The sequence below is a fragment of the Micropterus salmoides genome, unplaced genomic scaffold (assembly GCF_014851395.1).
Source record: "Micropterus salmoides isolate LMB-PRFRI ecotype aquatic unplaced genomic scaffold, ASM1485139v1 Ms_hic_scaffold_17, whole genome shotgun sequence".
In the NCBI taxonomy this organism is placed as follows: Eukaryota; Metazoa; Chordata; class Actinopteri; order Centrarchiformes; family Centrarchidae; genus Micropterus; species Micropterus salmoides.
In genome coordinates this window covers 6,530,944-6,558,183 of record NW_024040817.1, presented here as the reverse complement: position 1 = coordinate 6,558,183, position 27,240 = coordinate 6,530,944, and the positions used below count along the sequence as shown (strand labels likewise).

The following is a 27,240-nucleotide window of genomic DNA, read 5'->3' as shown; positions in this document are numbered from 1 at the left end:
AATCCAAAAATGATTTATGAACTGTAAGAATAATTAGATTTTTTCCCTTTTTCATTATTTTCATTTGTCTTGTGGTTGAGCTCTTCAGCAGAAGCCGTATGTAAATATTTCCAGCTATACATTTGAAGATCACACTCATTTTGTAACTATGCCGATGATACACTACTTTTTATTTCAGATGTATAAAATATTTTTCATACTAGTTATATTTGAAGAAGCATGCATATTATTTGGGAACAACTAAACTATTATCATATTAGAGAGTCTTTAACAAATGTTATTCAGTGATAAGACATGATTGTATGACTTTTCATTGAAATTTTCCTACCTTTTGGTTTTGTTCCAAAGATTTATTATTACAGACAAATCTGTAATGATTATAACAGAAAAATGGTTTTACAATCATGAAGGTATTTTAATTGATCGGAACAAATACTGGATTTCACTGGTTTGTACTAAATAATGAAAATGTAGAAGGGAGTTTTGTTTGAGTGTAAAAATTCTTTATTATACAGTATTTAAGGCTATACATTAAATAATCTTACTCATGTTTCTGTCAAGATTTTCTCTGGATGTAATACAGTCACTGACACCATAAAGAGAACAATTATTAAGACACTTTGATAATAATAAACATGAAAACAGCTGATTGGATGAAAAGGTCTTTATTATCTGGAAACACTGAAGTAACATTGAAACAGTGCAACAAGCTAGTAAATCTTGCTGTTGAAAGATGTCAAATAAAAGAGAGAGACAGTTCCAGAGTGCAGAGTGAGAGCAGGAGCAGAGGAAAACCAGTAGCAGAGTCCCAGTGAGTCAGGTCAGGACTGGGAACACTGGTCTCTCCTCAGTGTCTCTGAGAGCGGAGTCTGGGAGCCCTGGGTGGCCTCACAGGTCACAGAGCCCACCTTCCTCCACTGGTCTGCAGAGAGCCTCAGGGTGCTGCTCCAGCTGTAGTGGCCGTCCTTCTGCAGCACCCCGGGGCTCCTGCTCTCCTCCCAGCTGCTGCTGCTGCTGCTGCTGCTGCTGCTGCTGCTGCTGCCGTCCACCTTCCAGGCCAGACTCCAGTCTGAGGGGAAGCCCTTGTTGGCCAGGCACATGAGCGTGGCCTTCCCCTGCTGCAGCTCCTCGCTGGAGGGGGGCAGCACCGTCAGGGTGGGACGGACATCACCCACTGGAGGAGGAGACAGAGAGACAACATGAAGAAAGTTCATGCACAGAGAAAATAAACTCCACCCTGTTGGTTGCAGCAGAGGAGGCTGCTGGTTCTGTTGGTCTTCCTCCGACTGGATGAAACTGGTCTTCAGGGTTTCACTTCCCTCTCTCAGCTCAGTAACCATGGCAACAGACAGGCATCACTGCTGAACCATGAAGATAAAGTTTCAGGCGGGAAACTCTTTCTTTAGCTGAATTAACAACAATTAAAGACTTTTATTTGTTCTTCAGATTTTTCAGCTCAAATCCAAACTCATCAGAGACGGTGTGTGTTTGCTCTCTTCATTTACGCAGACATCACTACTGAACCACGACAACAGATGGACTGAACTACTGAAAACAGTTTGAAGTGCTACAAATGCTTTTTCCAGATCAAACAAATATTCTACCAATACAGCATGTGATTAAACTAACTGCAGTGATATTATGATATTCATTGGTTATAGTGAGGATGTGACATGTCGTTAAATTCATCAGTCTGGGAGGAAGACTGAGTAAAACACATTCACTGTTTCCAGATAAAACACTCACTAAATAAATGCTTGATAGATTTCTTCAGCTGAAATTGGAGATTATTACATTTAAATCAATTCAGTATATTTTGTTTCAGTCAAAGTGTTTCAACATAATTTCTTTTCAGAGGACAAAATTAGGAATCAATATATTTTCATTAATAACTAACTGTAGTTTTTAAGAACAGTAAAATTATAAGAATGTACAAACTGTGTAAATGAACATTTTAAGTGTAACTAAAGAGTTTCTTCATCAGACAGAATTTTCAGAATCACAGTGAAGTAATGGTCACTGCAATAATATTAAATTTCAACCATCAACCCACATCTTTAACTAAAGCTTGTTTTTATTCAATATAAAAAGAATATATAGAGAATCTGAGTTCATGTAGAAGTCAAAAGTACTTACAGTTAACATCCAGTCTGGTTCCTCCACCGAACGTGTACCACAGTGATACAAACTGATTGAGTCGTCGTACAAAAACCTCTCACTGTAGAGAGACACGGCTCTCTGACTTTGAACACAACAAACTCAACAAAAACACTTGCTGTTTTTAAAAGAATGAACTATTTCATGTTATATTTATCAAACAGTAACACAGTTGTTGAGAATGAATCCCATTTTTACGTATATATTGTTCCATTGGTCTGAAAGTCAAATTGATCCCTCTAGAATGAAATGAAAGCAGACAGAAGATGTTGTAAAAGAAAATCTTTCTGCAGTCATCAAAGCAAATGTCCATAAAAATGATCACTGACACATTCCTAATCAATCCTCTGGTAAACGTATTGATCCATTGAGAAGCAGCATCATCAGAGTAATCCAAGTCCCTGTTGGAGTCAGTCAGAGCATTTCCATAGAGAGCCACTTTGCATCAGCAGCACCATGCTCCAGTGCTCTGGGAGACTTTATAGTCCTGAGAGTTGAACACTGGATGACTGACAGCTGTCCTTCATGACAACAGAAGCCACAGAAATCCTCCTCATCAAAAACATGACTTTGGTCTCCGTCCTCATCTGGACTCTCCTCTGCTTCACTCAGGGTGAGGAAAATCATTTTTCTGTGATGTGAAAATCATTTGGAGTGTAGCTGAGTTTCACCTCACCATCTCATGTCCAGTGTTTCTTCTCTCTCCTCAGGGTCTGTTGGACAAAATGTTGTCTTGACTCAGCCAGCAGCCAAATCAGTGCAGCTGGGTCAGACTGTCTCTATTGACTGTAAGGCCAGTCCAGCAGCTGCTCACCACACTGGTTCACAATACTACCTGTCCTGGTACCATCAGAAAGCTGGAGAAGCTCCTAAACTTCTGATCTACAGAACATCAGACAGATATTCTGGAATTTCCTCCAGATTCAGTGGAAGTGGAGCAGGGAATGGAGTTGACTTCACTCTGACCATCAGTGGAGTTCAGGCTGAAGATGCAGCAGTTTACTACTGTCAGAGTTATCATAGGATCACACGTTGGTTCTCTGTGACCAACGAGTTCACACAGTGAAAAAGCGTCGTACAAAAACCTCCCTCAGTCAGACTGAACAGAAACTGAACTGACTGCTGCAGCTGGAAGCTACTGCAGAGACTGATACAGTTCACTGAGGACACACACACACACACACACACACACACACACACACACACACACACGACTTGTGGACCCACAAACCACAGCTGACTGAAAACAGCAAGCAGAGGATCAAACTTGTCTGATGGCTCTTAAATTTCCTTCAGTATATTAATTAACTGCATTTTAAATTCACTTGTATCAAACACTGTCCACTCACCAAATATTCATTTCCAAACACATGCTTAGCCTGGTTCCCCTGTTCTCCTGCAAACATCCCTCTGACCTCCATCTGACTCGGTTGACACAACATGAAGGTAGAAGTACATTACAAATTCACAGAATTGAAAACATAAACTATATGAACATATACTGATTAATGTGGCCGACCATAAGTCCAAAAAACAGATCCCTTTACTATCTTCTACCCCTACACTTTATACAGACAGACGCTTCAGACACTGATCCACAAACCTCTGACAGTTTGTCTAATATTATAAAACTAAAGGAAAAAATAACTCGTCTTTTAGCGTTAAAGCTTTTTGAAGCACGATTTGAGCGATCTTAGGAAGAAGCATCCAAAAGCTGTCTGCCTGAACAATTCTACAATGTTTTACTGCTGGAATGAACCAAATGGGACACATTTTGCTGCCTCTCCCACTGCTGGCTGTTTCATTTGTCTTAGCTAGTAGGACATCATCTGTGAGCGCTGGATCATCCAGATCATTCTTAAGCTGGTATTTCACATTATCACACATCAGTCCTGTCCCCACAGCTTAGACATTTCCACTGGATCAGTTCAGGGCCGTATTGGTCATCTGTACCAGGCTCCCTGGATGAAGCTAAGAGTCTCTGTTTCAGTTCTATTGCCCTAAATAGGACATTTTGTGGAGACTCATTACTGTCTTGTGTAATTTATATCAGAACTAGAATAGACTTTAAATTTTTTTTGATTACCTTTAAAGCTCTTCGTGGCCTCTCTCACTGTTATATCCCTGACCTTTTAGTCCCATACCCACCTGCACATATCTTGAGATCCTCGGGCAGAGGTCTTTTGTCCGTTCCAGAGTCTCGACTGAAAACTAAAGGGGACAGTTTGCAGTCAGTCTTCTTAAGATACATTTATAGAAGAGCATATTCCTGATACAGACAAGCCCATTTAATGAGGCAAAATGTGACATTAGTGAGGCCGTCCATACTGAAGCTAATTAGCCTACTTTGAACGTCAACAGTTAGTTAAATACCCCAATAATCCATATTTTTCATTGGTATTTTTTTAGACTGCTCACAGTTTGTATATTTATGATTTAAGGAAACCTTTTTAAAACATCATTTAGACATAGTGGCAGGTAGCAACACGTAGGTTTCAGTTCTTGCAGCACTTCACTAGCCCTGAGTGTGCAGTTGCCCACCTCTCTTTTGCTTTCAAGAATGGACGTCATCACACCCTCATTTACTAAAAGGAGAATCACCAAGCTGCTCTCAGTCATTGTTGAGTCCCCACACCCTGTGCAACAGGTGATCTGAATGATCCTTTAATCAACCCAGAGGAACGCTGACATTCAGCCAAAATTTATGGGAAAAGGGAAATTAAATGGCAACAAATACATAAGAAGGGACTGCAACATTCCTGATCACCTGGGGATTCTCACTTACATCTGTTCTGACTTGCTAGGAAGCTTTTTCATCTTCACTTTGATCTATAAATGACTGAACTGTCCCTGTGTGCCCTGACTGTCTAAGTCTGAATCCTCCTCCCTCTGCTGAATGAATTCAACCCAAAGACAGTTTGAGGTCAATTTGAAACCTTCAGAAAAAATAAAAAGCTTTTTTTAAACAACCAGAGTGAAACTAACAGAAGCTCAGATTTGAAAATAGAAATTGATTTTCTATTATTTTAGTGTAGTATGTGACAGTTGTCTTTACTTATGTTTTCTGTATTTCTGTCAAGATCACACTTATAAAACAACAATCACAATAAGACCGATGTGGTAAACTAAATTTCAGAGGGAAACATTTGTTATTATTCATTTTGAATTACTGTACAGCGTCTTAAGTGTGTTAATCTCAATGAGGATGTTTTAAACAGCAGCAGAGTCAGCTCCACTGATGTAGAGACACAAACCAAATTCACAATATATCAAACATCAACGTCCACACATCACACTGAAATCTCAGCACACTGAAGCTCCATATCTGCAATGCAACAAATGTTTTCTGTGGCAGAAACACTGACGCTCAGAATCATAATGGATTCTGGGCCACAGTTCATACAGTACATGTCACTGAACAACCTGTTTGTGGACCAAATGCCTCAGATGTCACCTCACACTTCACAAGCCCATCACAACAGCTTTCTGTAAGGGAGGAGTTCATTGAATCAGCCGACCTGATTTCCTTGGACAGGCTGTTCCAGAGCCTTGAAGCCGAGGAGCCACGAGCGAGGATACACAAGAGCAGCCTTCAGGGAAGTCTTTTACTGGTCGACACACCCGCTTATTATCAACAACAATTAAAGTCAGAGAGGCTTCCTGTCAGCAAGAAACACGTTTTACATATTTTATCACTTCCTTTCAGTCACATGTGAGGCTGATATAGGATAGGGGCAGTATTAATTCACTCCATGGGAACTTGGCTTGGGAACTGGAGGGTTGCAGGTTCAAGTCCACATAGTCAAAGGTGCCCCTGAGTAAGGCCCTGAACCCTAAACTGCTCCCTGGCTGTCTGCCCATTGGTCCTAAGAGTTTCCCTTCATGGATTAAGACAGATTAGATATAAAAATGATCCTAAACATCGGCTTTGATACGAGTTACATCATTTCAGTTTCCCCTGATACATCTGGCCTAGTAAATCACCACATGTTCAAATGTGGGTTAATCAATAATGAATTTACAATCAGAATATCAATAAATACACACATTACAAATACGTCATATAAAGACATTCTGCCAATAGAAATGATCCTGTGCCTCTGAGCAGGACGCAGTAGGCCGCTACAGTAGCTATAACAACATGTTCTCATCTCAGGTCATCAAATAGGCCTGACAAAATGATCAGCTGCCGCCGGCATCAGAAACAGAGGTCGCTGTAGAGGCCTGTACTACGAAGCAGGGTTTGAGCTTAGCGAGGGAACTTCAGGAGTAACCCTGGGTTTTCACTCCTAAAATGCTGCTTCAATTCTTACCGCAGTACATCACCATGGTTACTTTTGCCAAACATCTGGACACTGCAGCTGTGTTGCTTTTAGCCTGGAGGATGTGTTTGACTTCTTTGTATTTGTCTAATATTATACTTTGCTCTTCGTTGGTAAAATTTGCCTCTCTGCTGCCAGTGGGCTTTTCTAAGTTTGCGATCGGTCATCAGCTGCAAACACTGCCCTTTTTTATGTGATCTGATTGTTTGGTTTAGTGAAGCCAGATAATGAAACGATATCCTGGGTATATTGAACTACCTGAAGATTCAGAGGAAAGGACATTTCATTTCTCTAAAACACATATGTGCTCTTATCTTCTCTTCTTGCATGGTTTCTGTCTGAATTTACATACAATATATTGACAAGTTTTGGGACCCCCCTCCGAATCACTGAATTCAGGTGATCCAATCACTTCCATGGCCACTGGTGCATAAAATCAAGCACCTAGACTGCTTCCACAAACGTGTGAAAGAATGAGTCGCTCTCAGGGGCTCAGTGAATTCAAACGTGGTACCGTGATAGGTTGCCACCTGTGCAATAAGTCCATTTGTGAAATTTCTTCAATGCCAAATATTCCACAGTCAATTGTTAGTGGTATTATAACAAAGTTGAAGCGATTAGGAGCAACAGAAACTCAGCAATGAAGTGGTAGGCCACATAAAATCACAGAGCGGGGTCACTGCGTGCTGAGGCGCACAGTGCGCAGAAGTCGCCAACTTTCTGCAGAGTCAATAGCTATAGACCTACAAACGTCGTGTGGCCTTCGGATTAGCTCAAGTACAGTGCGTAGAAAGCTTCATGGAATGATTTTCCCTGGACGAGCAGCTGCATCCAAGCCTTACATCTCCAGTGCAATGCAAAGTGTCGGATGCAGCGGTGTAAAGCACGACGCCATTGGACACTAGAGCGGTGTAGACGTGTTCTCTGGGGGGACGAATCACACTTCTCTGTCTGGCAATCTGATGCACGAGTCTGGGTTTGGTGGTTGCCAGGAGGCCGGTACTTGCTGAACTTCATGTCAGTAGCTGCAGTGTCGTAGCGCAGGGTCAGTAGACAAGGCAAGAGTGCATCAAAACCAAGGGATTTCCGTAAAATCCAACCCTGAGTCTTCCTCCAGATTTCCTCCATATAGGAACTGGCATACTGGCCTTCAGAAGTCACAATAAATCCCAGTAAGTGGATCGTTTTTGTGTGTGAGGTTACAACCTCTTCACCCACAGGCAATGAAAAAGTGATTTGTTAATTTTTTTAAAACTACGTATAGCCCCTTTAAATCCAACTGAAACCTATTGTGCAGGACACCAACTTTAGCAGTAAAGGAGCATTTTCAACTAGCTACTATAACATGTCTGTGAAGGTTCTCAGTCATCCAGGTCATAGTTATCCAAAGAAGGTTAAAGTCAAGGCAACTGGACTTGGTTGAAGATACTGGAAAATGTTTTGTCTCTCATCCAAGAGACTTCTTGATCAAGCTATTTAACCTCTGTGGGGTCGTTAGCTAGGATCATCGATACCGCTGGTACGTTAGTGCTCCTGGCTGTGGTAACAACATCGTTGGCATCTTCACCTGAGGCCAATAGGTTACGCTTGTTGAGTTTCCTGGGAAGTGATGAAAGGACAGCATTGTAAGTGGGGGATAAGTGGTGGCGTAGACCCCCTCCTCTGTTCAGCGACAGCTTCTCAACCCTGGTGTAAATGGCTTCCTTGACACCTCTTTCAAACCATCCATCCTCTCTGTCTAAAATGTGCACCTGGTGGTCCTCAAACGAGTGTCCTCTGTCCTTCAGATGTAAGTAGACTGCAGAGTCTTGACCTGAGGAGTTGGCCCTTCAGTGTTGAGCCATGCGTTTGTGTAGTGGTTGTTTAGTCTCCCCAATGAACAGTTCTGTGCATTTCACTTTGTGTTGAAAAGTGGGGGGACACAAGTGCTCAAATTTGGGGCGTGATGATACATTTTGGGTCATGAGACATGATGATGCACAACAACAAGACGAGAAGATTTTTAACACCATTTTGAAGAAATCTGAAATATATGAGTGGGGGTCTGGGGGTCTTCCCCCCAAAAAATTTAAGCATTAAACACTTAATTTCCTGCATTCTGGAGACATTTTCTCCTTCAATTTATGGTGGAAATGTCTTTATTTATTTAAAGGGAAGCAAAAATTCAGCTGAAGGGACAATTCATGAATATAAAATAGAATACAGAATACTGTATAAGTCATTTTTTATAACTTAAGTTACTTTGTTTGAACAGTGCACATTTGTTTCTTCTATATTTAAATTTCATTGCATGTTTTCTTAATGCAAATAAACCTTTCTCAAAACATTTTCATTTGTTAGGTAACATTTTTTGGTACAACCTATTTTTCAGAACATTTTTAACAAATTCTTTCAAAAAGTGGGTTGGACAAAATCAGCAATTTCAAAATGCGGTGGGGAGGCTTGGCAGCCATCTGAATGCACAGCAGCATGTGTCAAATGCAACAGCCAGTGCCACTGCAGAGGTCCAGAGGTGAAGTATTTTACAGTGTGCTTTCTTTTGTGGTGTATAACATATGTGCATTTGACGCGTGTCAAGCGGATTTCTTCTCAACACATCATCGCAGCATTATTGTTCAGACACCACATTTTATTGTAGCTTAGACTGCCTGGTTTGCTGTTATAGCAGATAATGATGATTTAAGGAAACTTTTTGAAACCTTATTTAGACATAGTGGCAGGTAGCAACATGTAGGCTACAGTTCTTGCAGCACTTACAATCAGAAAAAAAGCCTATAAATCTTCACGAGGCTTTGTCACTAGCCCTGGCTGTGCTGTTGCCCACCTCTCTTATGCCTTCAAGAATGGGCGTCATCACACCCTGATTTGCCAAGAAGAGAATCACCAAGCTGCTCTCAATCATTGTTAAGGAGTCAGTTCCCACACCCTGTGCAACAGGTGATCTCAATGATCCCAGAAGACCCAATGTCAACTCAAAGGAACATTGACATTGAGCCAAAATGTATTGGAAACAGGGGATTTAAATTAGTGATGGGCAAAGCGAGGCTTTGTGAAACATTGAAACGTTTGAAGCAATTGTGCCGGAATTGTGTCGAGGCTTCGAAAAACTTCGACACCCGTCTCCACGGTGACACCTACTGGTCACTTTTCATTGAAACAATGACTGACCCGCGTTTACTATTCTAAACGTCTTATCAATACATGACCAACAGGATTTCGGAGAAATCACCATACAACAAAGAAACTAACGCTTTCAGATTGTCAGAGACAGCAGATGGGGATTGCAATAAAAGTGTGTTTAAATAGGCTAAAACACATCTGTGTGTTGTTTCGTAAGTAATCACTCATTTAGCCGACGCTTTTCTCAAAAGCATGTCAGAGGACGCACCTTGGGAGCAACTAGAGGTTAAGTGTCTTGCTCAGGTACACATGTATCACGGTGGGAATCAAACCCAGGTCTCTCACACCAAACGCATGTGAATTAACCACTAACCCATAGAGACAACTTGTCCGTGTTCAGAATCGGAATACTTTATTGATCTACCACGGTGAAGTCTTTGTTGCAGATACTCGCAAGGCATAAAAGGAACAGAAATACTAGGTAGAATTTAGTGAGTAGAGAATATAATAAAGTATACAAATCTAAGAATATAGCCTAATGATAAATGATAATAAATGTGGATATCTACGGTATTATACAGTAGCTTATTAACAAAGGTGGAATGATAATTAGCAGAAAAGATATTGGCCCTAGTGTAATAATAATTAATAATTAAAGCTGCAAGCAGCATTGGGCGGGCCCTCGCACTTGTAGTTCCGCGTGTGAGCCGGCCGAGTTGCATATTCTGGAGCTCTGCCGGTGCGGCTGTGAATTTGCTACGCGGTTCTGACGCCGCATGAAGGTGTTATATGTCACTTCCTGTGTCCCCTATGTGGAGCTACATAGCACTTGCCGCTATGAGAGTTATCAAGCAGGTAAAGTTTGTTTCAGATGTGAGCATGTACACTGAACAATAATGTACCCAAACAATAAAATAAATTCCTTTTATATTTCCCTGCCTTGTTGTTTATGTGTACATACAGAGGAAGAATGTGAGAACAGCACACATTTCATCATTACTGTGTGTTAGAGCATGGGAGAACAGTGGATACTTTTAATACAGCCCACACCCCTAATACTGTGTAACTATAACAAGTAGAGAACAGAAGAAAAAGATGTTCTTTCTTTACAACTGTCTGCATAGCTTATTCATATTGTGTAATGAATGAAAATAAATAGGCCTACTAGGCTCCTCTCTACTTTGACATTTAAGATTAGCTTGTTTGATCCACCTTCATTCAAGTAATTTCCCTGACATTTTTGTGTTACTTTACTTTTAATAGACGCATGTAACAGGTTTTATACTTCCTGTGAGTATAATCCAATCAATCTTATTTTCATACTGTATATCCGTTGTCTCGCATCGTGTACTACTGAGACTTCATTGCCCTCTTCAGAGAAGACTCTGACTGCAACATGCGTCTTTGTAAAGAGAGAAACGGACAGAAAAAGTCTCTAACTCTGCCTGTCAGCTCGCTCTGCTCCGTTAAAACTGAATTTACCATACAGAATTGAAAACGAGTGCACTCCAGATTTAGCTGCAGCCAGCTGACCGTGTGCTTCTCCCTATACCGCAGTTCTGTGTCCATGCATGCAGCAAACTGAAAGCACTGTCTGTCGGAGCGTCTACGTGAAAAGAGAAGGAAGACATTGCTGGTAGTATTGTCTTCAGAGTTGTTAAACACCTCAGCGCACTGAAGGAAGCCATCTGACTGTGTGAAGAGCAGCTCCTTGATGTCTGCAGGCAGAGTAGGAGCTCTCCTGTCTGACTGGTCCACCAATAGCAGAGAAGATGACCCCTTGAGACACAGCCCCTCCTCATTTGCATAATGAGGCAGAAATGCATACAGAAATTTAAAAAGGACAGGCAGAAATAAATAACATGGGTGAAAATAAATAAGGTAAAAAAATACAAAGGAAGAATAAAACAGACAAAAATATTAAAACAACACACAATAAATACATTTTAAAAATTTGTAATAAATAATAATAATAAATAAAGTTGAAGATTATAAATAAATAAGGTAATTATAACAAAGGTGAATAAGTAAATGCTCTGTACTTGTATAGCGCCTTTCACACTACATCTGCATTCACCAGTCACACACATTTATACACTGAGCCTAAGTGCTCAAACGGAAACTAACATTCACACTCACTCATACACTGGCGGAATAGCCGCCAGGGGCAAATCGGGGTTCAGTATCTTGCCCAAGGACACTTTGACACACAACCAGGGGGAGCCAGGGATTGAACCGCCGACCTTCCGATTAACGGCCAACCTGCTCTACCTCCTGAGCCACAGCCGCCCCATAAGTAAAGAATAAGTAAAGGCATAAGTAAAGGCACTAATTAAAATATATACATTTATGTCTCCTTGTATAATTTAATTACTACCTACATTTATTTATTTACTTTATTTTTTTGTGTATTTAATTGGATGCTTGTTTATTTATTGAGCATTTATTTATTTATGTATTTATTTCTGACTGTGTCAGGATCGGTCCTCCATAGCGGGGTGGGAGAGTTATCAAGCACGTAAAGTTTGGTTCAGATGTGAGCATATACACTGAAGTTACAACAACTTCCTGTGTCATGGCGAAGAGTTGATCTTTGACGCCACGCCACTGACAAACTCACAGATAGCACAACTTTTCATCGTCAATGACTTTAGAAGGCGCAGCAAAACTTTGAAGATCGGACTAAATCCCTAGGAGGAGTTCGTTAAAGTACGGAGTGTGTAAATCATCCAAAAATGACTGTAAAATTCAAAATGGCCGACTTCCTGTTGGGTTTAGGGCATCACTCCAAGAGGCTTTTTGGTACGTCTGGACATGATACATGGGCCACAGAAATTTCATACATGTAGCTGAAACGTGCCACGGGGCTGCTTCGTTAAATGTTATTTCCTGTTGCCAGCAGGTGGCACTATGACCATGGGTGAATGTCAGCATGTACATGTGTCTCGCACGGTTTGTGCTCGGGCCCTAAATAAAATAAAATCAGAAAGACTTCAGTGTAGACAACACAAATATACACACTATGAACAAACAACAATATAGACATATTGACAAATAGTGCAGTGATCAGAGTGCAAAGGATGCAGGTGGATGTACATGTCGGAGGTGGATGTGATATACATGTACACAGTGCAGTGAAGAATAGTGCAAAGGATGCTGGAATAAGTATTTTGTGCAGGAGTTATGACTTGAGGTAGGTGGATTTGGTATACACTATCTACGATATAACAGTATGAACAGCTCTGAAATAGAGAATGGTGAATAAGTAAATAATAAATGTTAGCCAGTAAACAGGTGCTGATTAGAGACAGAGTTACTGGATTATTGCACAAGAATTGTTCCTGACACCGTGAGTCAGAAATCACCTGTTCATCAGAGTGATGGCTTGTGGGAAGAAACTGTTCCTGAGTCTGTTGGTTTTGGCGTACAGTGCTCTGTAGCGCCTCCCAGAGGGGAGAAGCTGGAACAGGTTGTATCCGGGGTGAGATGGATCTGCGGTGATGTTTCCTGATTCTGGAAATGTATAAGTCTAAGTCTAAGTTTTTTGCAGTCTTGACTGTCCGTTGTAGTCTCCTCCTGTCCTTTTTGGTGGCAGATCCAAACCAGACAGTGATGAAGGTGCAGAGGACAGACTGGATGATGGCTGTGTAGAACTGGATCAGCAGCTCCTTAGGCAGGTTGAGCTTCCTGAGCTGGTGCAGGAAGTACATCCTCTGCTAGGCCTTCTTGATGATGGTGTCAGTGTTGGGCTCCCACTTCAGGTCCTGGGAAATAGTGGATCCCAGAAACCTGAAGGATTCCACAGCAGACACAGGGCTGTTGAGTATGGTGATGGGGGGCAGAGTCGGGGGGGCTCCTCCTGAAGTCCACGATTATCTCCACAGTTTTGAGCGTGTTAAGCTCCAGGTTGTTCTGACCGCACCAGAGAGCCAGCTGATCAACCTCCCGTCTGTAGGCCGACTCATCACCGTCCTGGATGAGGCCGATGACCGTTGTGTCGTTAGCAAACTTCAGGAGTTTGACAGATGGGTCTCCTCCGATGTTGGAGTGGCGGAAAGGTGTGACTGTGGGCTTCTTAAACCTACAATAAAAGCCACTCAGCTCGTCTGCCAGTTGTTGAGTACCAGCAGAGTTGGGGGATGGTCTCCCGTAGTTGGTGAGTGTCGGTAGGATCGTTGGCAGCAAAGCTGTTATTTAGCTTTTCGGCGTAGCTCCTCTTTGCAGCTTTGATTTCCTTAGTCAGAGTGTTCCTGGCCTGGTTGTACAGGACTCTGTTCCCACTTCTGTAGGCCTCCTCCTTGGCCTGACGAAGCTGCCTGAGTTTTGCTGTGAACCAGGGTTTTTGGTTGTTGTATGTGCGGAAGGTTTTAGTCGGCACACACACGTCCTCACAAAAACTGATGTAAGATGTCACAGTGTCATTTAGTTCGTCCAGGTCAGTGGCTGCAGCCTCAAAAACACTCCGGTCAGTGCAGTCAAAGCAGGCATGTAACTCCAGCTTTGACTCGTCCATCTTTTCACAGTTTTTACAAAAGGTTTAGCAGATTTCAGTTTTTGCCTGTGTGTCGGGAGAAGATGAACCAGACAGTGATCAGAGAGTCCCAAGTCCTAAGGTCCTTTAATGTTGTGTAGCAGTGGTCCAGTGTGTTAGTGTCCCTGGTGGGACACTTAATATGCTGTCTGTATTCTGGAAGTTCATGACTGAGGTTTGCTCCCTAAGAACAATGAGCAGGGAGTCTGGATGTTTTTTCTCCACGTTGGTTATCTGGTCGGCCAGGTGTAGTAACGTCTCACTAACACAGGCCTGAGGTGGAATGTAAACAGCGACCAGAACAAACGAGGAAAACTCCCGCAGTGAATAAAACTTTCCAACCTTCGTTTATATAGAAACAGAGTCCGCCTCCCCGTGTTTTTCTTGTGATTTTCCCCTAATGTCAGTAACCTGAAAGGTTCCCTCTGTTAGAACGGTGTCTCTGTTAAAAAGACGAAAGTTTCTATTGGGCTTGTGAAGTGCACTTCTGATTAACACATTTAAACCTGTTAAATGCAGAGCTTCATAGTCTACAGAAAATAAATTTCACCTGACACATTTTTTACAGTGACAGCGGTGAAGGAATGTCCTGGCAAATTTACTGATTGTGATTCAGATACAGTAAATAAGAATATAAAGATATTTGTCCTCTGATGTCTGCAGAGATTGAGACACATTTCGGACAGCAACGTGAAGATGGACATCATCCTGCTGGTTGCAGCAGAGGAGGCTGCTGGTTCTGTTGGTCTTCTTCGAACTGGATGAAACTGGTCTTAAAACTGGTTTCACTTCCCTCTCTGAGCTCAGTAACCATGGCAACAGACCTTGCATCATTGTTGAACCATGGCAACAGGCAGGTTTCAGTACTAAAGATAAAAGTGTGATGTTTTACTGCAGTGTAAATTTTGATCACCAAAACCATCAGATGTTGGTGGTTAACTGTGAACAGGAGAACCAGTTAGAACAGGTCAGCTGATAGAAAAGTTAGTTAGTTATAACTTCTATTGTTAGTTTGTGTTAATCTGCATGAGGATGTTTTAAACAGGCAGCTGTCCCAGCAGTGAGGAGGAAACAGCATGATATGTTGAGGACAGCTACAGTTCACTGACTCTGTGTGTTTGCATATCTGTCCTGCCTCTCTGCTCCCAGCCGTTAAGAGGCCAGTGTTGATCAGTGGCTGTCCAGGCCTTTCAGAGCCACTGACACGCCGGCAGCACAATGATGATGTCACTGATTCTACTGCTGGCCACCCTGGGGCTCCTTGTTCAGGGTGAGACTCTCTTCTGAAAACTTTGCTTCAGGATGCAACCAGGTTCTGCTGTGATGGAGAAACACTGAAACAAGCAGCATTTACCTTCTTCCATCTGTTCTCCATCTTAAAGAAATGAGACTCTTCTGTTTGGATGCTGATCATCTTTCTCCAAGCTGGATTTGTCTCAATAACCCTTCTCCTCTTTTTCATCTTTTCCAGGTTCATCAGGAGAAACCATCCTGACTCAGTCTCCTGGATCTCAGTCTGCTGTTCCAGGACAGGCTGTCTCTCTCAAATGTAAAACCAGTACAAGTGTTAGTAGCTACCTCAACTGGTACCTTCAGAAACCTGGAGAAGCTCCTAAACTCCTGATTTATTATGCTACAACCCGTCAGTCTGGAGTTCCAGATCGTTTTAGTGGAAGTGGATCTGGGACTGACTTCACTCTGACCATCAGTGGAGTTCAGGCTGAAGATTCAGGAGTTTACTACTGTCAGCAGAGTAACAGCTTCCCGTTCACACAGTGATACAACGTCGTACAAAAACCTCCCTCAGCTGGAGAGGAACTGATCTGACTCAACAGCTGCACTGAAACTAAAACAGAGGTTTATAAAAATGCACATTTAGCCAATAATTATTCACATTAATGATTGCAACACTAAATATTCTTTAATATATAATATTCTAGAAGTTATACTTCTAATATGTTTATTAAAACAGATTTTGAACCATTCTTCTGAACATTAAAGCTAACCTCTGTTGAATTATGATGTGTGTGATATTCATGAAAACACAAGGACACAGATTGTAAATATTATTTATTATTTTATATCTTACCATTTTTTCATTGAATCTCAGATATACTATAAATTAATTTCATTAATTGCAGTTAAATGACTAGTCATGTTTATAACAACATGTATTTATAACTTAAATTATGTTTTTTATCCCAGCAAATAAATTCATTTTAGTATGAAAGTAGTAAATCATTAATATTTGAATTGTTTCCTTTGGTCAACTTTTACATGTCTTTCTTCAGCAGAAGCAGTATGTACAGCATCTGACAAAAGTGAGTACACCCCTCACATGTTGTCAATATTTGATTATATCAAACAGCTTGTATAACAGTGTAAATTTGCTGTCCCCTCAAAATAACACATCACACAGCCATTAATGTCTAAACCGCTGGTGACAAAAGTAAGTAGGCCTACACTCCTAAGTGAAAATGTGCAAATTGGGCCGCCATGGCGCTCAGCAGTCCCATTGTGACACCAAAATGTGTGACCTATCAGATTCTGTGACCCAAATGAGAAGTTAAGCGCCAGAGGCTTTGTTGACGATGTGAAGCGGTTGCAGTTTGGTTGTGTTTAGGCAACAAAAGTACTTGGTTATGGTTAGGAGAACATCATCGTTTGGATGTAGTCACAGAATCTGATAGGTCACACATTTTGGTTTTACACCGTTATGCCAATTGTTTAAACGTGTGTTGATAAGCAGGCTGTCATTTCATGAGCTACAGCTATGTATTTCAAAGATAGAAGCAGAACAGCAGAAGAAGGATAAATGCCCAAGAAGTTCTGCTGAGTGAGGGAGGATCAGATGGGGGAGAGATAACAGCCGGCATGGGTGCTTCTGTCTGTGTGTGCGCGTGAGAGAGAGAGAGAAAAAGAGATATAGGCTAACTAATGGACTGCTACCAAATATTTGATTTTTAACTTTGTTATGGCAAGGCTAGCAGACCCAAGTGCAGGACTAAGAGAGAGAGGATTTAAATAAAAGAGGAATATTTATTGCAGGGTAAAGGGATGCCGAACCGGGTTGATCGCTGCTGTACAGAGCGGGGGGGAACCGTAACTGAGAGTCCAGAGTGAGAGAGTCTGATCCGAGCAGGTCCAGAGCAGAATCCGGGAATAGTTTAGCCGGACTGGGGTCCAGGCAGAGAGCAGACGGGATGAGCTTATTTTCGGTAGCAGAACTAAATCTAACACGTTATAATGCAAAATTCACTTTTAACTTTTATTATAGCGACTAAATGCTCTTCTTCTACAATCGCCTAATATCATTTTAAAAGTGTTCATTATGTTTTTGTTTGTGGTAGCCTGGAGTTTAGGCCTACTTATTAATTTTAAAATGTAGGAAATTTGTCTGTTTTGATCTGTAATTAAGATATTGTAAAATTAATAAACGCCATAACTTCCACAGTACTGCTGTCCTCACTCAGTTTAAAGTGTTCTCACACAACTCAGGGCTTTGTTTTGTTTTCCCTTTGATGTGAACTGGAGCGTTGGATTATGTTCACTGCTGTCGGCGGAGTTCAGGAGCGTGAAAAAAACCCCTCAATAATCAAATCTCGACATTGAAAATCAAATGTGTACCCAACAGTCGAATATTCACATATTCAGGTCCAAGACACTTCAGACACTTAACCCCTCATTGCTCCAGAGGTGTACGACCTCTGACATATTGTAAGTCACTTTGAAAGCGTCACCTAAATTTGTGTATTTTGTATTCCAACAAAAAATGTGTTTTATGATTGAAACCAAAAAGGGTTTATGGAGTAAGTAAATCACTAAAATTTGAATTCTTCCCTTTTGTCATCTTTAATTTGTCTTTGATGTTCTTCAGCAGGAGGAGAATGTTAATAGTTCCTGCTTAGAATAGCAGATTACTCATTTTATTTCTCACTATGCTGATGATATGGTGCTTTATATTTCAGGTTTGTAAATTCTATGACAGCCATGTAGTTTTATATAAATAACACAATAAGTATCATTAAAGCATCTATATTAACAGATGATAGGATGATAAATGATTGAGGGGTTTCTACATTGGGTTTTGTTCCAAAGGTTTATTATTACAGACAAATCTCTAACGACTACAGTAGCAAGTGTTTGACAGCCATTAGGCATTCATATTAATTCTGACCAAATTATTATTTGTATAGTATTATTGATAATTGGCCTTATACTGCTAACATCACTAGTTTGTACAAATCCAACTGTACTGTGACATTTTTTAAAATTTACTGTGGAGATATTACCATTATGTCAGCCCAGTTTCTCTGGATGTAATACATTCACCGACACCATCAAGAGAACATTTATTAAGACACGTTGATAATAATAAACATGAAAACAGCTGATTGGATGAAAAGGTCTTTATTATCTGAAAACACTGAAATAATATTGAAACAGTGCAACAAGCTAGTAAATCTTGCTGTTGAAAGATGTCAAATAAAAGAGAGAGACAGTTCCAGAGTGCAGAGTGAGAGCAGGAGCAGAGGAAAACCAGTAGCAGAGTCCCAGTGAGTCAGGTCAGGACTGGGAACACTGGTCTCTCCTCAGTGTCTCTGAGAGCGGAGTCTGGGAGCCCTGGGTGGCCTCACAGGTCACAGAGCCCACCTTCCTCCACTGGTCTGCAGAGAGCCTCAGGGTGCTGCTCCAGCTGTAGTGGCCGTCCTTCTGCAGCACCCCGGGGCTCCTGCTCTCCTCCCAGCTGCTGCTGCTGCTGCTGCTGCTGCTGCTGCCGTCCACCTTCCAGGCCAGACTCCAGTCTGAGGGGAAGCCCTTGTTGGCCAGGCACATGAGCGTGGCCTTCCCCTGCTGCAGCTCCTCGCTGGAGGGGGGCAGCACCGTCAGGGTGGGACGGACATCACCTAGGAGAAGAACCAATCAGCTTAGAGGACGGGGACCACACAGCTGGTTTCTGCTCCACCAGTCACTCACTCACACATTGTTTCACTTCCTTTAAGAAACCTCTCATGCATATCAGCACAGAAAGAGTCCTCATATGAGCTGAAAGATATCAAACTGCACTGGAAATAAAACAACCAGGTTTTAAATTTGGAAATACAAAAAACATATTTACTGTCAAAACTCTCAAAAGGGCAAAAGTTACTGAGATCCACTGTTAAAGGACATTATCAGCCCAAAATACCTGACGACCACAGGTAACCTGATCCTCAGACAGATTTAAAAACAGCATCAGAGAACTGTCAACATTATTTCAAACTGAGGTTAAAAGACAATTTGAGCCATTTTAGAAGATCAGAGATTTGGAAACATTTTTATCTTCATTCACACTATTCAAACTAATTTGAACTCAGCTTCTAAACAGTTTAAAATGCAGAATTAAAGGCTGAATCATTTTTAAAGTACGAGTGTTGTTCTTTAATCTTTGCTGCAGTTCAAGCTGTTCACATTTCACAAATTAAATGGAACGTTTAAAGAGAAGTTCAGTAAAGCTGCTTTGAGTTCAGCTTCATGGTTAAACAGGAGAAACGAACAATAAGATTGAGTCTTTAAAGTGATTTAGATCAGTCCAGAGGAAATTTATATCTACTACAAATGTTCAGACACAGAAATTAAAACCTTCGCTGATGATACGATATTTAATATTTGTGCAGAAACTTACTTCCAAACTCCAGTCTGGTTCCTCCACCGAACGTGTACCACAGTGATACAAACTGATTGAGTCGTCGTACAAAAACCTCTCACTGTAGAGAGACACGGCTCTCTGACTTTGAACACAACAAACACAACAAAAACACTTGCTGTTTTTAAAAGAATGAACTATTTCATGTTATATTTATCAAACAGTGACACAGTTGTTCAGAATGAATCCCATTTTTACGTATATATTGTTCCATTGGTGTGAAAGTCAAATTGATCCCTCTAGAATGAAATGAAAGCAGACAGAAGATGTTGTAAAAGAAAATCTTTCTGCAGTCATCAAAGCAAATGTCCATAAAAATGATCACTGACACATTCCTAATCAATCCTCTGGTAAACGTATTGATCCATTGAGAAGCAGCATCATCAGAGTAATCCAAGTCCCTGTTGGAGTCAGTCAGAGCATTTCCATAGAGAGCCACTTTGCATCAGCAGCACCATGCTCCAGTGCTCTGGGAGACTTTATAGTCCTGAGAGTTGAACACTGGATGACTGACAGCTGTCCTTCATGACAACAGAAGCCACAGAAATCCTCCTCATCAAAAACATGACTTTGGTCTCCGTCCTCATCTGGACTCTCCTCTGCTGCTGCTTCACAGGTAAAGTCCAGAGAATCAAACTCCTCTCCTCTATGAACATCCATCCCTCTGAAATGAAGCCCACAAAACCATGACGCTGCTTTATGTGTTTGTCTCTGTATCCTCAGAGTCCAGAGGCCAGATCACAGTGACTCAGCCTGGAGCAGTGAGCTCTGCTCTGGGAGCCTCCGTCTCCATCAGCTGTCGGGTCAGTGAGGAGGTTTATGGATCAGATAGTTTAGCCTGGTACCAACAGAAAGATGGAGAAACTCCTGAACTCCTCATTTACGATGCTAGCACTCGAGAATCAGGGATTCCAGATCGTTTTTCAGGCAGTGGATCAGAGACTGACTTCACTCTGACCATCAGTGGAGTTCAGGCTGAAGATGCAGCAGTTTACTACTGTCAGAGTTATCATTATATCAACAGTCAAGCTGTGTTCACACAGTGAAAAAGCGTCGTACAAAAACCTCCCTCAGTCAGACTGAACAGAAACTGAACTGACTGCTGCAGCTGGAAGCTACTGCAGAGACTGATACAGTTCACTGAGGACACACACACACACACACACACACACACACACACACAGATGATTTCTGATGCTCATTGCGTCTCCACCAGTTTTCCTCCTGAAGTTCAAACAGTCCTCCTCAACAAGCTGAAAGTTACCTCAGATGAAGAGAACAGTTCCAGTGAAGAAGCCCAGTCAGACCATTAAAACCACAACAGCAGCAGAGTCAGCTCCACTGATGTAGAGACACAAACCAAATTCACAATATATCAAACATCAACGTCCACACATCACACTGAAATCTCAGGACACTGAAGCTCCATATCTGCAATGCAACAAATGTTTTCTGTGGCAGAAACACTGACGCTCAGAAACATAATGGATTCTGGGCCACAGTTCATACTGTACATGTCACTGAACAACCTGCGACTGTCTAAAGGCAGAATTACATTTTGGTTTGGACACATTATTAGGCTAAAAATAATTTAGCCTAAAAATACAAATTACCAACAAAGAGAAACTAATGACAAAAAAATAAATATTCAAAACCCTGTTTTCACCTCCTGGACAAACAGATTGACAGAAGATAATGATATTTGAAGCAATTCAATGTGAATCAGATTCATTCTCTTCACACTGAGCTCTTCCTTAAAGGAGCTACGCTGCTCTTATTACACCGTCTCGATTCATGCAGATCCACTCGGGTATTAGACACACAGACCTGAAACATTTGGCAGTAAAACATGACACTACCTGACCTGATAAGACCAAATTAGTATGGAAGAGGAACCCAGTATGACCTGGGCTCCGGGTCAGGTCTCAGTTCTTCAGGATCTGTGAAGACCTCACATCATATCAAGATCGTCAGCACTGGTCTTTATATTTAGTGTCTGAGAATATAAGGTGCTCCAACAATCAGGCCTTTAGTCTGTTAGATCCCAAGTTACCCCTGTCCAGGAGGTACTGCTCCAGATCACTGGTAAAAGGGTCAGATCCTCAGGCCTAGGGGTATTAACCTTTAGGTATAACTGGGAAGTGTTTAAGCTGGTTGTGAGGAGACTAGCCTAGCTTCTCACTGTCTTCATCTGGACGCCTTTCCTGTTTAATCTGAAACAGCACCTGACCAAATATCCCTAAAGCCAAATACCCATGCCCATTAATGGTAGCTCTCTTGTCATTGTTCAGTGCACTTGGTATGGTTGCTATGACAATATTTAATGGCCAGGAAAATAGGCCACGAGGATATGTTAATTTATTTGGCTGGAGCAACTCATAAGAAACTTTAAAAATGTTGAATACACTATACCTAGTAAATTATTGCCTTGATGAAGAAACAATCTAAGTGTCTACAACTTGTACTTTAAATTAGGTTTTAGGATTTCACTCTTAAATTAAGAAAGAAAAATAAAATTGATTTAGTCACTTCTAATGTTCAGTATCAATATCATCATAAAATTAGTTAATCAGATAATATTTTACTTCAAAACCATCTTTCATAGTCAATCATTTTACAGCTCATACATGTATGTTTCTCTAGATGGAAAGTACTTTACACTTCCCTCTACTCACTCACTGTTACTCACACCTGATAAAACGTTCCATTTTCCTTCATGCTGGTTTATGAATATAGAGGAATCTCAACTTTCTCAGTCTCATCTCTGTTCAGCTGCTGGAATTTGTGCCAAATATGTATTAACATAGAAATTTACATGTTTATTGACCAGGCACAGGTAATTTTGTGATAAAAAATGCACAGGTGTTTATTATCTACATACATATACAAATGAATTCCATGTCCCTTGCTATTAAGCAAATGCAGCATGTAAAGTCAGCAGAGATTGAGTCTTGCGGGACACCTAGAATTTAACTGACAGTAGATGATGAATGTGACCAAGTGAGACAACATCATGTCTGCCTGACAGATAAGGACTGAACCAGTTTAACACTGTGACAGTGAGGGCAACATATCTCTGCAGTCTATGTAGACGTGTCCCTTATTTGCCGTCTTATTGAGGTGATAATTAGCAGTTTCTTAACCAAGGGTGTCGTTCCCTCCAGTTTCAAACATGCAATTCTGCAACCCCTTTTAAGGAAACCTAGCCTTGACTCCAATGACAAAAACTACAGGCTCATCTCCAAGCTACCATTCATTTCCAGCATTTTAGAAAAAGAGGTCCTCCTCGTACTTGAACACATCAAACATCTTTGACAAATTCCAGTCTGGTTTTAGAGAACTTCATAGTACTGAATCTGCCCTGTTAAGGTACATAATGACATCCTTCTCTCTGTCAACTCTGATTCTAGTGCCATTTTAGTCCTGCTTGATCTTAGCTTAGGACATAGTCGAACATGGAATTCTATTCAAATGCCTGGCGGACAAAGTTGGTCTATAGGGCGCTGTGTTAAAATGGTTTACCTCCTACCTGAGAGAAATAATTTTTACTGCTATTAAATGTGGCATCCCTCAAGGCTCAGTTTTAGGCCCTCTCTTATTCTGGCTATACATGCTTCCCCTTGGCACTATCTTTCAGAAAAACAATGTTTTGTATCACTGTTATGCGGATGACACACAGTTTTACATACCAGATGCACACAAAATGTTGTTATTTATTTAAAGCCCTCCATAGTTTAGCTCCACAATACATTGTCAGGACTGGCCGCGTGCAGAGGCAGGTTAGGAACCAAACGCAAGACACAGACAAGCAGTAAGCAGTTCTTGTATTTATTAATGATATGCTAATTACATATTCTGCGCCTAGGTCACTTAGGTCATCCTCAAAACAACTCACTTACAACTAAAGGTGACCAGGCTTTTTCTGTTGCTGCCTCCAGGCTAAGGAATCGTCTTCCGTCCAACATTAAGTCACGCACCACCACTGAGATCTTCAAATCTAATTTAAAGATCTACCTTTTTTTTCTGGCTTTTACCTGATTCTGACCCAATAGTTTTTATCAGGCCCAAATTGAATTATTTTAAATGTTCTCTTACAGCATTCAACCTGACATTGTTCTAATTTATTTCCTTTTAGTTTCTTTGATTTTGATATTAACCGAGTACTCCAAACATGTCACCACTTTAATTTGCTTCAGTGCTTCAGCCCGTCTCTGACACTGACATGTTAATGTTTCAGGTCAAAACTGAAGATAAATTGATCTGAATATTTAAGAAATATAGATATTTTATGAACTTGTAACTTACTATTTGTTCCCATTCCCATTGTCATGACAAAAACTGTGTAGCTGTTCATAACAAAGCTCTTGTTTAAACCATAAACCTCTTGGGCCAGTCCCTCTATGTATGCTTTAAAAAAAACTGTACATTATGTTTTAATGTGTTTTAAAGGTTTAAGGTTTGGCCACTGCCGCTGTATAATGCCTCATACATTTATTATCCACTCACTCTCTATATAATTGAGCCCACATTCCTGAGTGCCTTTTATAGAACCCAGGTGCATGTAGGAGTGGAGGCAGTGTTAGCATCATCATGACTGTAAAAAGTCTAGAAAACATCAGCAAAAGTTTAAATAGTGCAAAAATAAGTGAATTAATGAGCGTTTGGTGCCATGAAAAATCAGTTTGATCCAGTTTTAGTTGGAACGTCCCAGAACCCTCATTGCAGGAAAACAACCAGTTTTTGTATGAAATGTATTGTATAAGAGAAAGTTGGGTTTTGGAGCATTAAAGAGGTGGTATTATGCTCACTTTCTGGTTCAAAATTTTATTTAGGGGTTGTACCAGAACAGGTTTACGTGGTTTAATTTTCAAAAAACACCATATTGTTTGTCATACTGCACATTGCTGAAGCTCCTCTTTTCAGCCTGTGTTGGAGGCTTCGTTCTAGTCTCTAAATGATCTTTATTGAGTGTTGCACATGCACAGTTCCTAGTTAAACACTACTAGCCAATCAGAAACAAAGAAGGGCGGGTCAGTGAGAAGCCGGTAAACAGCTTCGGTTCAGCTATACATGTTGCCGACCAGCTTGGCAACATGGACTGGAGCAAGAGTTTCAGAGTGGTGAGTTATTAATCTGTAACAAAAGTATCTTTCATCTATAAAGTTTTAACTGAGCTCTGTCTCTACATCACGGAACAACTTTATGTCCACTGTCTGCCTGGAGGGTAGCTAGTGTTTGGAAGGGAGAGGAGAGGTGTGTGCTGCAGCTCATTGTTTTTCCACCGCTGTTTTTTGAGGGCATGTCGGAGTAGCCGCTTATATGAGGCGCATTTGGCTTTCATCCCTGTGACTTCACAGCAGAGATTTCTGTGGGAGATGGGAACTCCCTTTGGGCTGGACTTTGGGCTTTTTCACTTTGCAAACCTGTTACATGCACAAAAAAGATATATAACTCAATAAAGGAGAGGGGAAAAGCCAAAAAGCATAATACCACCTCTTTAAGTGTATGTAATGTAATTTCATTTTATGAAGTTGTAAGGGTGTAAAAATGTAGTTGAAATGTAACTGTAATGTCCAAACAATTAAATAAATATTAAACCAGTGAGACAACATCATGTCTGCCTGACATATAAAGACGGAACCAGTTTAACACTGTGACACAGAGGGCAACATATCTCTGCAGCCTATGTAGACGCTTACTAATTTATTCGACTTAATGTCTAAAGTGAAATTAATAATGTTTGGTCTTGTGTTTTGCTAATGCTGTTTTCATGCTGCCCTCTTGGCCAGATCTTTTATTAAAAAAAGGCTTTAATTAGTTAGGTTAGTTTGGTTAGAAGATTTTTACTTAAAAAAGTTAATTTTCAGTTACAGTCGGATGTTTAAACAGCATCTGTCCCAGCAGTGAGGAGGAAACAGCATGATATGTTGAGGACAGCTACAGTTCACTGACTCTGTGTGTTTGCATATCTGTCCTGCCTCTCTGCTCCCAGCCGTTAAGAGGCCAGTGTTGATCAGTGGCTGTCCAGGCCTTTCAGAGCCACTGACACGCCGGCAGCACAATGATGATGTCACTGATTCTACTGCTGGCCACCCTGGGGCTCCTTGTTCAGGGTGAGACTCTCTTCTGAAAACTTTGCTTCAGGATGCAACCAGGTTCACCACAATGATGTTCTGCTGTGATGGAGAAACACTGAAACAAGCAGCATTTACCTTCTTCCATCTGTTCTCCATCTTAAAGAAATGAGACTCTTCTGTTTGGATGCTGATCATCTTTCTCCAAGCTGGATTTGTCTCAATAACCCTTCTCCTCTTTTTCATCTTTTCCAGGTTCATCAGGACAAATCACGGTGACTCAGTCTCCTGGATCTCAGTCTGTTGTTCCAGGACAGGCTGTCTCTCTCAAATGTAAAACCAGTACAAGTGTTAGTAGCTGGCTCAGCTGGTACCTTCAGAAACCTGGAGAAGCTCCTAAACTCCTGATTTATGCAGCTACAACCCGTCAGTCTGGAGTTCCAGATCGTTTTAGTGGAAGTGGATCTGGGACTGACTTCACTCTGACCATCAGTGGAGTTCAGGCTGAAGATTCAGGAGTTTATTACTGTCAGCAATATCAAAGCTATCCACTCACACAGTGATACAACGTCGTACAAAAACCTCCCTCAGCTGGAGAGGAACTGATCTGACTCAACAGCTGCACTGAAACTAAAACAGAGGTTTATAAAAATGCACATTTAGCCAATAATTATTCACATTAATGATTGCAACACTAAATATTCTTTAATATATAATATTCTAGAAGTTATACTTCTAATGTGTTTATTAAAACAGATTTTGAACCATTCTTCTGAACATTAAAGCTAACCTCTTTTGAAGTATGATTTCAATTTTTTTTTGTGTGATATTCATGAAAACACAAGGACACACAGATTATAAATATTATTTATTATTATATATCTTACCAATTTTTCATTAAATGTCAATGACGCAAAAATTATTATTTTGTATTCCAGCAAACAAATTCATTTTAATATTAAAGTAGTAAATCAGTAATATTTGAATTATTTCCTTTGGTCAACTTTTACTTGTCTTTCTTCAGCAGAAGCAGTATGTACAGCATTTGAAAAAAGTGATTACACCCCTATCACGATGTAAATATTTGATTATATTTGAATGTAAAGCTTGTATAAAAACTTGTGTAAATTTGCTGTCCCCTCAAAATAACACATCACACAGCCTTTAATGTCTAAACCGCTGATGACAAAAGTAAGTAGGCCTACACTCCTAAGTGAAAATGTGCAAATTGGGCTGCCATGGCGCTCAGCGGTCCCGTTGTGACACCAAAATGTGTGACCTATCAGATTCTGTCACCCAAATGAGAAGTTAAGCGCCAGAGGCTTTGTTGACGATGTGGAGCGGTTGCAG

At 40.9% G+C, this 27,240-nt stretch overlaps 6 gene segments (V, D, J or C); 4 read left to right on the top strand and 2 right to left on the bottom strand.

The window, feature by feature from the left end:
* Window positions 1-646: 646 nt before the first annotated feature.
* Window positions 647-2,349, bottom strand: LOC119907720. The segment is given in 3 exon segments: window positions 647-1,174; window positions 2,137-2,188; window positions 2,320-2,349. Coding segments are annotated over 3 exon segments (435 nt in total).
* Window positions 2,350-2,706: 357 nt separating this feature from the next.
* Window positions 2,707-3,250, top strand: LOC119906680. The segment is given in 2 exon segments: window positions 2,707-2,770; window positions 2,868-3,250. Coding segments are annotated over 2 exon segments (405 nt in total).
* A 12,095-nt stretch (window positions 3,251-15,345) lies between these two features.
* On the top strand, window positions 15,346-16,488 carry LOC119906687. The segment is given in 2 exon segments: window positions 15,346-15,400; window positions 15,602-16,488. Coding segments are annotated over 2 exon segments (360 nt in total).
* A 2,036-nt stretch (window positions 16,489-18,524) lies between these two features.
* Window positions 18,525-20,008, bottom strand: LOC119907719. The segment is given in 3 exon segments: window positions 18,525-19,037; window positions 19,796-19,847; window positions 19,979-20,008. Coding segments are annotated over 3 exon segments (423 nt in total).
* Window positions 20,009-20,379: 371 nt separating this feature from the next.
* On the top strand, window positions 20,380-20,892 carry LOC119907675. The segment is given in 2 exon segments: window positions 20,380-20,432; window positions 20,540-20,892. Coding segments are annotated over 2 exon segments (375 nt in total).
* A 4,982-nt stretch (window positions 20,893-25,874) lies between these two features.
* Window positions 25,875-26,634, top strand: LOC119908007. The segment is given in 2 exon segments: window positions 25,875-25,929; window positions 26,146-26,634. Coding segments are annotated over 2 exon segments (360 nt in total).
* Window positions 26,635-27,240: the final 606 nt, after the last annotated feature.